The sequence below is a fragment of the Cryptotermes secundus genome, unplaced genomic scaffold (assembly GCF_002891405.2).
Source record: "Cryptotermes secundus unplaced genomic scaffold, Csec_1.0 scaffold1274, whole genome shotgun sequence".
NCBI classification, from domain to species: domain Eukaryota; kingdom Metazoa; phylum Arthropoda; class Insecta; order Blattodea; family Kalotermitidae; genus Cryptotermes; species Cryptotermes secundus.
Genome location: NW_019718632.1, coordinates 15,400 through 29,203, shown reverse-complemented (window position 1 = coordinate 29,203; position 13,804 = coordinate 15,400). Strand labels below are relative to the sequence as shown.

The following is a 13,804-nucleotide window of genomic DNA, read 5'->3' as shown; positions in this document are numbered from 1 at the left end:
TTTCAATCAGCCAGAGGATAAGGTGCAGTTTTACGTTTTGAAGTTTGATGAAAATAGTGTATTGGCTGAGGTTTTGTTGTGACACAACAGGCAAGGTTGAGTTGATACATCAGAATTCTCCATCATGCTTCTTTAATAGTTGGACAGTCTTAGTATGCTGTCCTAGCCGCCGAATTTCTCACCAACATCACGAGTACACTTGTCTTTTTATTCTGAGAATGTGCCAATATGTATTTATTGCTTATTTTATGATGTTGCCAGCAACACGTCAATGGGATGATTAAATGAATTCATTAATTGGAAAGTATGTGGAAGGAAATGACTGTGGACTATATGAGCATTTCAAGACCACCTGGAGTTCGCATTGAGGGACTGAAGGAAACTTTGAAAACATTGGGATAATCTGTGTCCTGACAGATTCAGACATGGAGAAAACTGCATAATGAGGAGCTTCATAACTTGTGCTTATATAATTAAAATTGTTAAATCAAGTAGGGTGAGATGGGTTAGGAGTTTAGCATGCATGAGGGGAGAAGAGGAACACATATATGATTTTTGTGGCAAAGCCAGAAGGAAAGCGATCACTAGAAACAACTAGATGGATATAGCAAAATAATAGTAAAATGGAATCTTAGGGAAATAGAATGGAGCTGTTTGGACTGGAATGACCTTGGCTCCATAAAGTGCTGCAAAATTCATGAGTGGCAGCTTCTCAAGAAGGTGTTGAGCCAATTTTTGACTTGCATTTGGGAAGTATGCTGATCAAATCTTGGCCAGGACACCAGCTATGCTGACTGATGTTTTCTGTGGTTTTCCTCTGCCCCCTCAAAGTAGTCCATGACCATTTCCTTACAGATCATTTCCAATTTGTTATCGACCAATGAGCGTGTGTATTGCACAGTATCATCTGATATACTGTTGAAAAATAAACCACAAAATAAATTATATTTTGAGGCACATCTGTCACATTGCTATATGCCGCTATTGTTTGAAACAGTTTGAACTCTGCAACTTTCCAACATTATTAGCATTACCTGTGTTGCCAAGCACCATAGTATGCTACATCTGATGGTAAACGTAGGCTGACAATAGGAAACATACATATGCAGAATCAGAATTATGTATAGAAATCTTGTGTGGACACAACTAAATTGACTATTGGCCATTTTGTGCAGTCCATAATGATAAATAAATAGTGTCTTATATGGGTACATGTATGTATATGTTTATTACAGCAGTCCAAGATGTGTGTATTAATGACACTGCAGTCTGTACATATCCAATATGTAGGTGGCATTCAGTCTGAACCAAGTTCAATGAGTTGTATCAGCACCTTGCCTGATAGGTAATGGACTAGAACAGGCAGCACACTTGTGACTGCTGAATAGTTTAGTGATGTCTCCTCCACAATGAAACATGTGTTTCTGCCCAGAAGTTGTTCTCCTCATATTTGTCTCCACGAGCAGATGGCTCTCTGGCTGTCTGGTGCTTCTTGGAATGGCTTGGAGCCATCTGGAGCAATGTACAGGTTCACTTGATAGTCGCTGAGCACTTTATAGTCATACACATCAGTTCCAAGTTGCTGCAGACATAAGAAGACAATGGCAATGTAATGTGACTTGTTCTCTCTCTCAGTGTTATATGAGAACTGAGGTCAAGAGTGGTACAGTGGGCTTCATGCTGTGTGTGAAAAATAACAAACAAATATATAATTTTGAATAGTAAACCATGTGAACATAACTACTTGAAAGACAAAGACAAAGGAGGGTGTGTGTATATATATATATATATATATAGTAGTGTGTGTGTGTGTGTAAAAGAATTTTGATGGATTGGAATGAGCTGGCTTGTGTTCTGTTTCCAGTGTGTTAGTGTTTTATTTATGATATTTAGTGTATTTACAAGCTGTAGTACACAAACCTGTGTCAGAGGGTTGGTGTTAGTGGTGAAGATGCCTGCAAAACCTTTGCTTTGCGCCATACTGAGCACCTCAGCCTCCATGAACTGCATTACCTCAACATTCTGCTGGTGGCTGAGCGACGGGTCAGTTGCCATCATGAAACTGTGTAACACTTTGCCCCGCCCCTGTGGCAGCTGCTTTTCCCTGAGGATTTAAAATGAATTGTGCATATACATAAAGGATGAAGTTTCCATAATTACCAAATCTGGCATCTTATTTCATGACTTGTAGGGACATCTACCCCAAACATATTATGATGAAACTTTATATGTAGGATAGAAGCCAAAATACTTACTGTTGAAGCACCATGACCAGACTGGGGTGCCACTTTGAAGTTTAAGTAAATTTCTCTTTGAGATCTGAGGTTCTCATGGCAGTGCATATTAAGACCCATCTTCTGGGATGTGAATGTGTACAGTCTGGTAGAAGGCTGCCAGTGTTTTGGAGGAACTTGCAGCCCCACCTTCTACTGTGAAGATGAGACAGCAAGATTTCTGGAACAAGGTAATCATCCACCAGGCTATATGCCTTCTTCACATCCAGCAAGACTCGTCTTAAATTTCTTTGTTTAATCACTATTATCAAAACACAAGCATGACATTTGATGAGAATGTATGTACCAGTTTCCTATATATGTGGACACTAAAGGAAACCTAGATTCACAGAACATGTATGAAGTTATTCCGTACTGAATTATTAGCCTTACAGAATGCCACATCCCTCTGTTTTAGTGTGCAGTACCTGATTGGGCCCTCCAGGAACTCAAGGAAGTCGAACACTATTGCCAGCTTGCTAGCTATGTCCACTGTGGGTTCATCATGTGCGTCGAAGTTGAGGGCAACTCCCACTGGCTCTCCAAGCGCATCCTTGACAAGGAAACTGAGGTTCTTCTGTATGAGTGGCTCCCAGATCTTATCAGTGAGATCCTTGTAGTCTCTGCGATGAACATCTGGCTTTAACCATTGCTCCAAGTCTGCTTTCTCATAGAAGCTCTCCGTGATCATGCTGCAATAGGTGTGAGTAAGTACACAGTCTCAGTTCCTTCATAAGGCGGCCACTGTTAACTCTCCAGTAGCTTCAACACTGATTGCACATGATTCACTTTGTGTTCTAAGAAGATACATCTTAATCTTTTCTCATCCTCTGTTTTAATTTTCCTGCACAGATCCTCAGTCAGAAGCCTTCTGCCACCAAGTTTATGAATATACCGCCACATTCATATTGTGTACCCAGTAATATGTCTTTACTTTTCACATTCTCTTACATCATTAATAATTCAGATAGAGGAACAACAAATGGTGCACCCAAAGTTTATTTCTTTAATTTTCACATAAATTAATTTGTATCTGGTTGTAGTGAGTTTGGAAATAAAAAGGTTTTCAAAGTTGTAACGTCTGAGTTTCCCCACCCAAATTCTGTCTATTTCTCGTCTCCTTAGTATGTGCGGCAAGCCCTGCTCATTAGGCCCTGCTAGATTTCAGTGCTTTAATGATGATACTATGTAACCTCTGCAAGTCACTGAGCTCCTCACTGTGTAACATCCTCTCCACTGACTACTTACTTCATCTGGTTTAGGTCCAGATATTCTCCTCTGTGCTTTGGTTCCAAACCTTTGTAATGTTTTATATTTTGCTTGCAAAGCAAGATGCCACACTCCTCTTGTACTTGTGGGAGGACACAGGTTTTTATGACAGAAATGTGTTCAGACTGTGTGTCATGTGTTGTGACACCATGCAGTATCGTTATATAGGTGGATACGAGGATTTCATAGGGATGCTGTCTTCTTCAGGGTTGATGTGATTGGGGTGAGGATGTGGTCAGGTGATTCAGGCATGCTGCAGAAAGGCGGGTCACTCAGATCCACAGGAGAAGTAGAGAAGGCAGAGCCTGGTCAACTTTCCTTGCAGCTTGCATGTAAGACCAGATGCATCCTCACCACATTCACTTTGACCCTGAAGAAGGAGACAGCATGTTCCTTTGAAATGCTGGTATCCACCTACAATAAATACTGCATAGGATCACAACACAAAAGACAATGATTTGGATTAGCTTTTGATAACAAGCATTTTCTGAATTTAGTCTGATTATTAACAGAATTTTTGTTGTTAATATTGTAACATACTCATGAATTTATTGCATACTTGGGCTGTATGACATTTATTTGTAGCGCAACTTATTTACTAGCTTGTAAACCACTATCTGCAGTATTTGTCATGTTGCTTATATTCTGCCCAACAAATTAACATCATCAGCATTATCAAATACTTCATTATAAGCACAATAGACCACTGTAGGTCGCAGTGCTAGGGCCGAAAAGGCCTGCCCCTCATACATTCAAGTACTTGATTATGGCTGTTCCCTTGTAAGTCCACTCACATTCCTGATGTCATGTTTTAGATTAACCTTCCCCATATTTTAGCCCATTGCCAAATGGAAAACATCACATAAAATTGGTGCATCTCAAGAGACAACTGCACCTTGTTGCATCTATGTTATGTGAGCAGTGAATGTACTCACTGGTTTGCAGCATCCTTGTGCTCATCTTGCAACATGTGGGCAGTGTACCTGGTGTTCTCTTGCTTATCAGTAGCTGCTGTAGTGTCTTTGTCATCATCTGTACTGTGCATTCGGTCCATCACATCTTGCAGGTCTTTAGATGAGATGAAGTCAGTAATACCTGCAAAAGATAAACCCGTCAGAGCCATGCTGTCAAAGTTTCCAGTCCTGAAGTAAGGACGATATTTAACTCACCTATTACATATCCCTGCTGCCTCAGCTTAGTGACTGTTAACACAGAGTTGAGTGAGTTACCACCCAACTCATAGAAGTTTGCCCTCTGGCACACCTTAGAACGTATACTGCCTCCCAGAACAGATGCCACCGTCTCAAAGAGAGTATGTGCTTTGGCCAGCTGGTTGTCTGCTATCCCTGTGTAGTCTAGCTCTAGGCTGTCAGTTCTGAGTCCTGCAAGAACACAATTATGTTTCTTGCAGCAGTGATGTAGAAGATTCCTATTCTTTAGTCTGATTTGTTCATGTGCTGTCCCTCTTTCGTATATCTATCCACTGTGTCCCTGGTTTTCTCACAGGTTTTCTTCCCTCTGAGTTTGTTCCCCAGTGAAGAGAAGGTGAGGCAATTACTGAGACCTGCTCACATGTACAGTGCAATATAAAAAAATATTGGCATGCTTTTTGACAGCCCTCACCATTGGAGTTGTTAACTGAAAATCAGTGTTTGTTCTGAAATGAACAGTGGAATGGGCAAAACTTAACAGTTCTCCCTACCACTTGCCTCACATTCTCTTCGTTGCAGATTAACCCTACTTTTGTTTTTTCACGTCATATAGCTGTGTGTTAAGACAACAGGAAGATCCCCTGAAGTAAACACTTCTGTTTGCTCAGTGTAAAAACCTATGTCACTGGGGAAACTACAAATGATTGGTTCAATCATGCACGTCTGGGTTGAATAAGTCATCTGCGTGAGAATAGCAGAATAGGAGATCAGTTAAACAGCATCAGCCGAGATGTCTCATGACAGATTTGTTGCAATATCAACAATGTTAGAGATTTCAGGAGTAATGTGACACAAGGGCCCAGCAGTCAGATGGTCACATTAATATGGGATAAAAATGTTCTGCTATGTAAGGTACAAAGCAGTTATATACAGAGTGTATCAAAACTCAACGGCACAACTTCAGGAATGGAATCCTCATATAGTGAGAAGAAAAAAAGTCTATGACAACATGGGTCAGGAAATGCATAATTACAGAGTTATCAGAGCGTGTAATTTATGGAGTGCTATACTTCATGCATAGTCGTGCTCCTCCATATTTCAGTCTGTCTGCCCGCAGGCACCTTAATGCACATTATCCTGGGCGCTGGATAGGTAAAGGTGGACAGACTGCTTGGCCACCACGCTCTCCTGACTTAAACCCCCTGGACTTTTACCTGTGGGGACACTTAAAGTCTGTCATGTAAACGACTGCTGTTGCTGATGTACCAACTCTCCATGCGCGCATTGTGGCAGCCTGTCAGACAGTACGCACTACACCGGGCATTTTTGATTGTGTGCGGCACTCAATGCGACGAGTGGAGGCCTGTATTCAGGCAGGAGGAGGTCACTTTGAAAATTTCCTCTGATACGTGACCAGAGTGTTCCAGCTGGCATTACAGACATATTCAGTATAACAGTGTTAGGAGTGTCGGATTGCACTAACGTTACTAAAAGGTCTGATAACTCTGTAATTATGCATTTCCCAAACCGTGTTGTCATACACTTTTTTTCTTCTCTCTACATGAGGATTCCAATCCTGAAGTTTTGCCGTTGAGTTTTGATACACTCTGTATAATACGTGAAAAGACATGTTACCCACACCCAACCAACAGAGAACACAATGATGCGAGTACCATCCTTCTGAAGATGAAAGCAGAACATTCTTCTGAAACATCAGCAGACATGGCATAACATCTTCAGCAAACACTGTGCTCAAGTGGTCAGCACTTCTGTTTGGTATTTGGGTGGTGCCCAGCTTGTCTCAACATGGATACTTGCTATCTTGATTGAGATTTTTCATGGATTTCCTCAGTACTTCAGGAAAATGCCAGGATTCACTTAGTGGGGGGGTGGAGTCCAACTGGGTCCACTCGGCACGGTGGCCACTGATTGGCCTATTGTAGCTGGCCCCAGGTGATTATGATGGAGAATCTGGTGGAATCAAGATTGGCAGGGGAAACCGAAGTACTCGGAGAAAACCTGCCCCAGCACCACTTTGTCCACCACAAATCCCACTTGACCAGACCCGGGATCGAACCCAGGCCGCCGTGGTGGGAAGCCAGCGACTAACCGCTTGGCGCGCCCAAAATGCCAGGATAGTACCTCAAGTTAGGCCACATTCCTTCCAATTCACTATTAATCCTACTGTTCGATGCTCTCTCTAGTCTCTATATACTACTGCTCAGACTGTTATAAAGAAATAAATGAGTGTGTATTCAGAAAGAAGAGTTCTGACTTTTATGATGTAACACAATCAGCTTTTTGGAGGAACATATATTGCCTCCATCTTCAGGATGGAAGAGTTATCCAAGCAAGAAACCAGCATAAAAGTGACAGGAGACAGAGCACAAAAAAATATAAACCCACAGCTGGTGTGTATTAAACAGATATGACCAAATGTTGCCTCATGGCAATCAATAAATTGATTGGTAGATCTGGCTGTGGTAAATGCCCACATCTCATATACTAATATGAGCACAGAAGGAACCTTTGCTGAGAGACTGGTGAGTGATGCAGTAATGCCTTCTGAGTTGTATATAGGAGGTGAGCAATTTAAACCTCAGTCAGGACATTAGCTTTCTGACTTAGTTCTCCATTGTTCTCCACAGTCCTGCCAGTGGTACTTCAGGTTAGGCAATGACCATTCCATTCCACATACAAAATATGAAAACTCATAGAGGAACCTGGAGAAAGAGAGTTTCTCACCACCACTGCCAGTGTTTTGTTCTTCATATGTCCGCAAGAGTGCCTGTCGGTCTGTCTTACCATTCACGAGGAGTGGGATGCTGTCGATCACAAACACCTGCAGAAAAAGTTCAAATTCTGAATGCTCAGGACTTCCTTCACTCACTTTACTGTGATCACATCTGTGTGTCTGTTTCCTATTTCTTATTCTGCCTTATGGTCGCTCACATATGAAATGGATTGCTTTACCTTTGTGGTCAGTGGTCAGAATAATTTGATGATTTTAGGGCAGTGGGTATTATTAAAGTTTTGGTGTTCTGGAATGTGATGGCTACCAGATTATGTCATGTCACATCCCAGAAGACCGTATCTCTTCCCAGTCCATATCTAACTTAACGTTATATTCGAGGTCTGATAGGACTGAGGGTGCTTAGTCTGTTCAACAGTTTCAAGCAGGTCACAGATACGTCCATTAATTCATCATTCATAATTATCCTCCTGTTTAAAGCTATACAGTCTGTGTAGTTGAGGAAATGTCACCTGTGGCTGCATGTAGGTCGTGAGGCTATTGTGCAGTGCAGTCTCCACCTGTTGTGACGTCAAGCAGGCACTGGGGTGTGTTGTCACATATGCCAGCAGCACCTACAACAGGAGTGTGTTTCAGAATCTGTATGTCCCACTTCACGGTGGACATTGAGACTCATGTGGTGTGTTACCTGCTCAATCTCTCCTGGCTTGTAGCACAACACGACACTCTTTTCAACACCTGGCACTGCTGCCACAGCTTGCTCCACCTCCGACAAATCGACCCGATGTCCCCTGACCTTCACCTGAGAGTCTGTGCGCCCCTCATACATGAGTGAACCCTTCACAAGACGTGCAAAATCGCCTGTGCGGTACAGACGTGAGTGTTCTGCAATGGAAACAGGTGGAGTGTTTAACAACATAGTTCTAACATAGGAGGGGAGAAGAAAATTACATAATAATAAGCTAAGCTTGAACATATAGCACATGTGGTAGAGTAATGAAATGCAGAAATGAACTCTGTCTAAGAATTATTTAGGTATTTATACATATTTTTTCTAATTGGCCCCACATTTCAGACCAGTTGAGAAGTTCTGTAAGGACTCTAGATACAAGATTTTATCAGAATAATTTCTCTAAATCTGTGTGAAATGAGTGACATGCCACTCACCAGGATCCACAGTTAGTGGATTAGGCACAAAGCGCTCAGGGTCCCGGCCCCTCACATAGCCTTGAGTTAGGTTCAGGCCAGACACGTATAGTTCACCCACTTCACCTGACACCACAGGATGTTGATTCTCGTCCAGCAGGTAGATGGCAGTGTTGTGAAGAGGGCGACCTGTAAACACACAATGAGACTTATACGAGTTCGTGTTACAGACACAGTACAGAGAACAGATGTTAGTAGTGGATGCACTGACCTATGGGCACCTTGTCATTGTCCTTGATCTCGGCTGCAGATCGCACCACATGGTACGTGACATCACCCATCACCTCTGTGCTACCATAGAAGTTACAGAGCACGTGGTCACCTGAGTTAAAGTGGGCAAAGAAGTCATGGGCAAGCTGGGTGGGAAGTGGCTCCCCACTGCAAACCCATGTCTTGAGATGAGACAGGAGTCCCTTGTCGGGGGTTTCAAATCTCAGAACTAGCAGCAGTGAGCGCAGGAGCGACGGTACAAGCACTAGTCGTTGCACCTGCAACATGATACTAACATGAAGACACAACAGCCTATTGCCTAGCGACATCTGGTCAGCTAATGCAATTTGTGCCCCACCTTTTGTTCCTCAAGGACATGCAGAAGTCGCTCGGGATCCTTAGTTACATCACGGGGCACCACAAGGACTTTGCGTCCCTGTAATAGGGGCCCCCACAGTTCTGCCACTGAGTCCACAAATGTGAGTGCTGTCTTGAACACACAGGTGTGCTCCTCTGGGCCATACGGGAATTCACGCCACTGCCACTGCAGTCTGTTGAGCACCACCTGGTGTGGCAGCCGCACTCCTTTGGAGAATAAAGTCCATTTAGTTTGTAATGGCAAGGAATTAACAAGGAATGAGTACTTACCAGCTGGTGGGAACAGACAGTTTGCGAGGGGGGACTTAGAGTCGCAACTGAATGTAGTAACTATAGCATTGTTGACCTTTTGCTTTAAACTTAAATTTGGTTGCAGGAAACACATCTTATCTGTGTCTTGGTTCTTTGAGGAAGGGAGCGAAGTTATCACTATTTCAGTTTCAGTGTTTGTTTATATGGAGGGATGCTTTTTATGAAATGCCTTTCTACTGCCGAAACACCAACAGACAATCAATGTTGGCTTTATTTAGACTTTGCTCTGTCGTGACTTGCACAGTTCCATGTTTACACAGTACTGAAGCTAGTTTGTTACCTTTAGGTATGCCTGTGCTCCCGGAAGTATAAAGCACAAGCGCAAGTGATGTGTTTCCACCAGACAGCATCTGACTCTCAGGCACTGGTTCTGGTGACAGGTTGGCAGCTTGTTGGTGCAGCTGCTCATACTGGACAATATTCCGAAATGAGCCAAACAGTTCCTCATCATCTGGAACATTTCAGTATACAGGTAAAGGAGAACCACTTGTCATCTCAGCTATGCAGAGTGGTGGATAACAGTGGTAAAGCAAAAACTCACCCTTATCAGCTATGACGAGCATGGGCTCTGCCTCACTCAGGATGTGACTCACCCTGGCAGGAGGGAAACTGGGGTCAAGTGGAAGGTAGGCTGCCCCAATTTTCCACACAGCCAACAAAGTTACCACAAGCTGGTCACTGGGGTCCATGCATACAGCTACTAAAAAATCACCGTCCTGGTTGGCTTGTCTGTGTGCACTGTGAACATGTTGCAACAATGCCCTGGCCAGTCTACTTGCTGCAGCATCCAGGGTCTTTAAGCTGAGTGTTTTGCTGTGAAAAGTCAAAGCCTCCTTCTGCCCAGATAGGCCAACTGTTTGCTCCAGGAGGCGATGCAAGAGCAAAGGAGGGCTGCTGAAAGGGTACACCTCTCCACGGAGAATGGACAGTGCGGGGATGGAACCCATGACCACTCACAGACCTGAAACAGAATCACATCCATAAGTGCATCTGGGACATGCCTGCCCATTTGCAAGTTCTTGCACCTCCAAATTGTACACCACCTTGATCCTTTCAAGCAATGGCAAAGTAATATTTAAAGCTGCTTTTCCTTGCAAATTGACCATGCCATAAATCAGCTACTTCCCACTAGGAAGGCCCAATGTCAATCCCATGGTAGTCCCCGTGGGATTTGTGGTGGACAGCGTTTTTCTCTGAGCACTTTGGTTTTCCCACACCAGTGATCCATACTCATTCTGCATCCCAAGGGAACCAACATAATTGAAAAATCAAACAAAGAATAAGTAAAACAAACAGAAGATCGGGGGATGGTAAATAGGCTCATTTGGAGCTGCAACTCCAAGAGACTCACTTCTATTGCACTCCTAACATTTTTCTTTTATTCTGTTGAGATCTGGTCTGCTAGAACCTGATTTGAGTCTCACTGAGGGCTGTGCTGTATTGCTGTCCTATGCAGTCTGTTTGTTATCCTCTGTCCATTCCATGTGTGTTCTTCATTGCCTTGTGCAGCCCTGAATATCCTCTGCTATGTACGCTACACCAACTTGCTCTCTCTTTGTTTTGGTGTACTGCTTATGGTCTCTGCTGGCCTGAGAAATCTCATTTGCTGTGCTTCACGTTTCGGGTCCAGACAGTAAGGCAGGTTTTGCTGTTCTGAACCTCTCTTGACATATTTTTACCCAAGCTTCTTCTATTTGAATCATTTCAAATGCAAATTTCATTGCAAATCTTTAATTAACATCTATGTATATCACAGTCCATCAATAATGCAACAATTGTTACTTTTTTAATTCCTCCAATTTCACTATTTAACACTTAACACAACATGTTTTGGCCATAGATGGCCATCTTCAGGTGTCTTAATGTATCAAAACTGCTAGACTGCTCTGATGTGTGCTAAAACCACGTGCTGCAATCCACTTAAAAATAAAATAAAAACAATTAATTAATTAAAATTTATTAAAATTTTTCTCACTACTTTTGTAAAATACCTATTCACTCATAAGGGGCGTCATACACTTGTTTAGAGCTATGTGATTATTCCAGATGTTTTATTCATCAAATGAAATGCCTAGATTGCCCATTAAAATACAATGAAGTGCCAAAAGTCATGGGATAGGTACCTAGTATCGTGTAGGACCCCCCTCTAGCCTGGCGAAGAGCAGCAACTCGACGTGGCATCGATTCCACAAGTGGACGGAAGACCTCTGGAGAGATGTTGAGCCATGCCGTCTGGATAGCCGACCACAGCTCCCTGGTATTTGTAGGTGCAGGATTTTGGATGCAAATGGACCTCTCCACCACGTCCCATAAATGCTCGATTGGGTTCATGTCGGGCGAACGTGGTCAATGATGTGTTTAGGTGGACGAGCGGACCCAACTCTTGCCACGTGAACACACCCCACACCAGTATGGAACCACCACCAGCCTGCAAGGTGCCTTATTGACAACTGGGGTCCATGGCCTCTTGGAGTCTGCACCACACTTGAACCCTACCATCCGCCCGAAACAACTGGTACCGTGACTCACTGGACCATGCCATATGTTGCCAATCCTCCAGGGTCCAATTAGCGACGTCACAAGCCCAGGTGAGTCGCTGTGTCCAGTGTCGTGGTGTTAACAGAGGCACTCTGGTCGGTCTTCTGCTCCCATATCCCATGGAAGCTAAAGAACGCTGCACTGAATTGCTGGATATGCGTTTGGTACCTCCTGCATTGAATGTGGATGTGATTTCAGGCAGTGCCACTCGTCTGTTACCACGGACAAGACGCCGCTGGTCACGATCATTAAGCACCCGTGGTCGGCCACTGTGCTGTCCAGAGTGGGTGGAAATGCCTTCCACAAGGTATTCCCAGTACACACGTGACACCGTGGATTGAGGAATGTTGAATGACCGCATAACCTCGGAAATGGAATGTCCCATCCGCCTGGCACCCACTATCATGCCCCGTTCAAACTCCGATAATTCACGTCGGCTTGCCATGAGCAGACTGGCCTATGAGAGAACACCTCACAACTGATACTGCTCTGGGCATTCCCAAGCCGTCAAGGGACGGTGGCGCCACTTAAACAAAAATTTACATACTGCTATCCCACGACTTTTGGCACTTGAGTGTATGTCAGACAAACAGAAAGAACATTTAAGACCAGATATAAAGAACACATTCATGACATGAGAAGTAACAATAGTAACTCCAGATATTCAAGTCACAAATTGAACACTGGACACACATACGGCACAATAACAGATACCATGGAAATTATAACAACAGAGAGGAAAGGAAAATATTTGAACACATTTGAGAAGTATCATATTTACAAAACCAGTAAAGAAAATCTACATATGAACAACACTAATATCGACACATACAATTTTATATTTGAAGAATTATACAAAATTTACACAAAATAACACTAGACCCTCCCCACTCTTCACAACCATGGCATGTAAATACGGGAACAGGGCCGCGCCATAGCTCAAGCGGTTAGTCGCTGGCTTTCCACCACGGCGGCCCGGGTTCGATCCCGGTTTTGGTCAAGTGGGATTTGTGGTGGACAAAGTGGCGCTGGGGCAGGTTTTCTCCGAGTACTTCGGTTTCCCCTGCCAATCTTCATTCCACCAATTGCTCCACAATCACCCTCACCTATCAACTGGGTCTGGTACAATAGGCCAGAAGTTGCCACAGTACAAGGGACTTAGTCCCACTCCACTAGCAATAAAATAAAATACGGGAACAAACACACCACAAGCTGCTAGAGGAAACAACACACAAGCAAGGGGCATGTGAGTATAAAGCAAACCAACATAACATTAATAACAACAATGAGAAAACAATATTAACATGTGGCATTTTGTAGCTTACAGATTGCAGGCATAGCAAAACAATTGTCTAACGAACATAAAAACAAACTTCCGAAATAAAACCTCTGGAATAAATCACACAGCTCTAAACAATTCGACTGCGCCCCTTATGAGTGAATGGGTACTTTACAAAAGTAATGAGAAAAACTTTAATAGAAAATCTTAATGGATTGTAATTAATTAATTATTTTTATTTTATTTTTAAGTGGATTGCTGCGCGTTGTTTCAGCGCACTTCAGAGCAGTGTAGCAGTTTCGATACATTGAGACACCTGAGGATGGCCATCTATGGCCGAAACATGTTGTGTTAAGTGTTAAATGGTGAAATTGGAGGAATGAAAAGGGGAACAATTGTTGCGTTATTGACGGACTGTGATATATATATATATATA

At 43.1% G+C, this 13,804-nt stretch overlaps 2 protein-coding genes across 3 annotated transcripts in view; one reads left to right on the top strand and one right to left on the bottom strand.

Annotated features, from left to right (window-relative positions):
* The window catches only part of LOC111862888 (negative elongation factor A), a 23,021-nt gene extending 20,254 nt beyond the window's left edge, over positions 1 to 2,767 (top strand). Inside the window, exon 11 of the transcript XR_002842507.1 lies at positions 2,692 to 2,767. The gene's annotated coding sequence lies outside the window, so the exon portion shown is untranslated. The remainder of the gene's footprint in view (positions 1 to 2,691) is intronic.
* The window catches only part of LOC111862877 (dimodular nonribosomal peptide synthase), a 16,964-nt gene continuing 3,256 nt past the window's right edge, over positions 97 to 13,804 (bottom strand). The window contains exons 2-14 of one of the 2 annotated variants that reach the window (XM_023848652.2): positions 10,093 to 10,512; positions 9,832 to 10,002; positions 9,220 to 9,446; positions 8,863 to 9,139; positions 8,613 to 8,780; positions 8,134 to 8,330; positions 7,958 to 8,059; positions 7,439 to 7,535; positions 4,712 to 4,924; positions 4,478 to 4,637; positions 2,702 to 2,965; positions 1,921 to 2,104; positions 97 to 1,582 (exon numbers count right to left, since the gene is read on the bottom strand). In XM_023848652.2, coding sequence (XP_023704420.1) covers positions 1,445 to 1,582; positions 1,921 to 2,104; positions 2,702 to 2,965; positions 4,478 to 4,637; positions 4,712 to 4,924; positions 7,439 to 7,535; positions 7,958 to 8,059; positions 8,134 to 8,330; positions 8,613 to 8,780; positions 8,863 to 9,139; positions 9,220 to 9,446; positions 9,832 to 10,002; positions 10,093 to 10,498 — 2,604 coding nt within the window. In that variant the 5' untranslated portion in view covers positions 10,499 to 10,512 and the 3' untranslated portion in view covers positions 97 to 1,444. Of the gene's footprint in view, positions 1,583 to 1,920; positions 2,105 to 2,265; positions 2,455 to 2,701; positions 2,966 to 4,477; positions 4,638 to 4,711; positions 4,925 to 7,438; positions 7,536 to 7,957; positions 8,060 to 8,133; positions 8,331 to 8,612; positions 8,781 to 8,862; positions 9,140 to 9,219; positions 9,447 to 9,831; positions 10,003 to 10,092; positions 10,513 to 13,804 lie in introns of those variants that run through there. The other variant, XM_023848661.1, reaches the window with a different exon arrangement.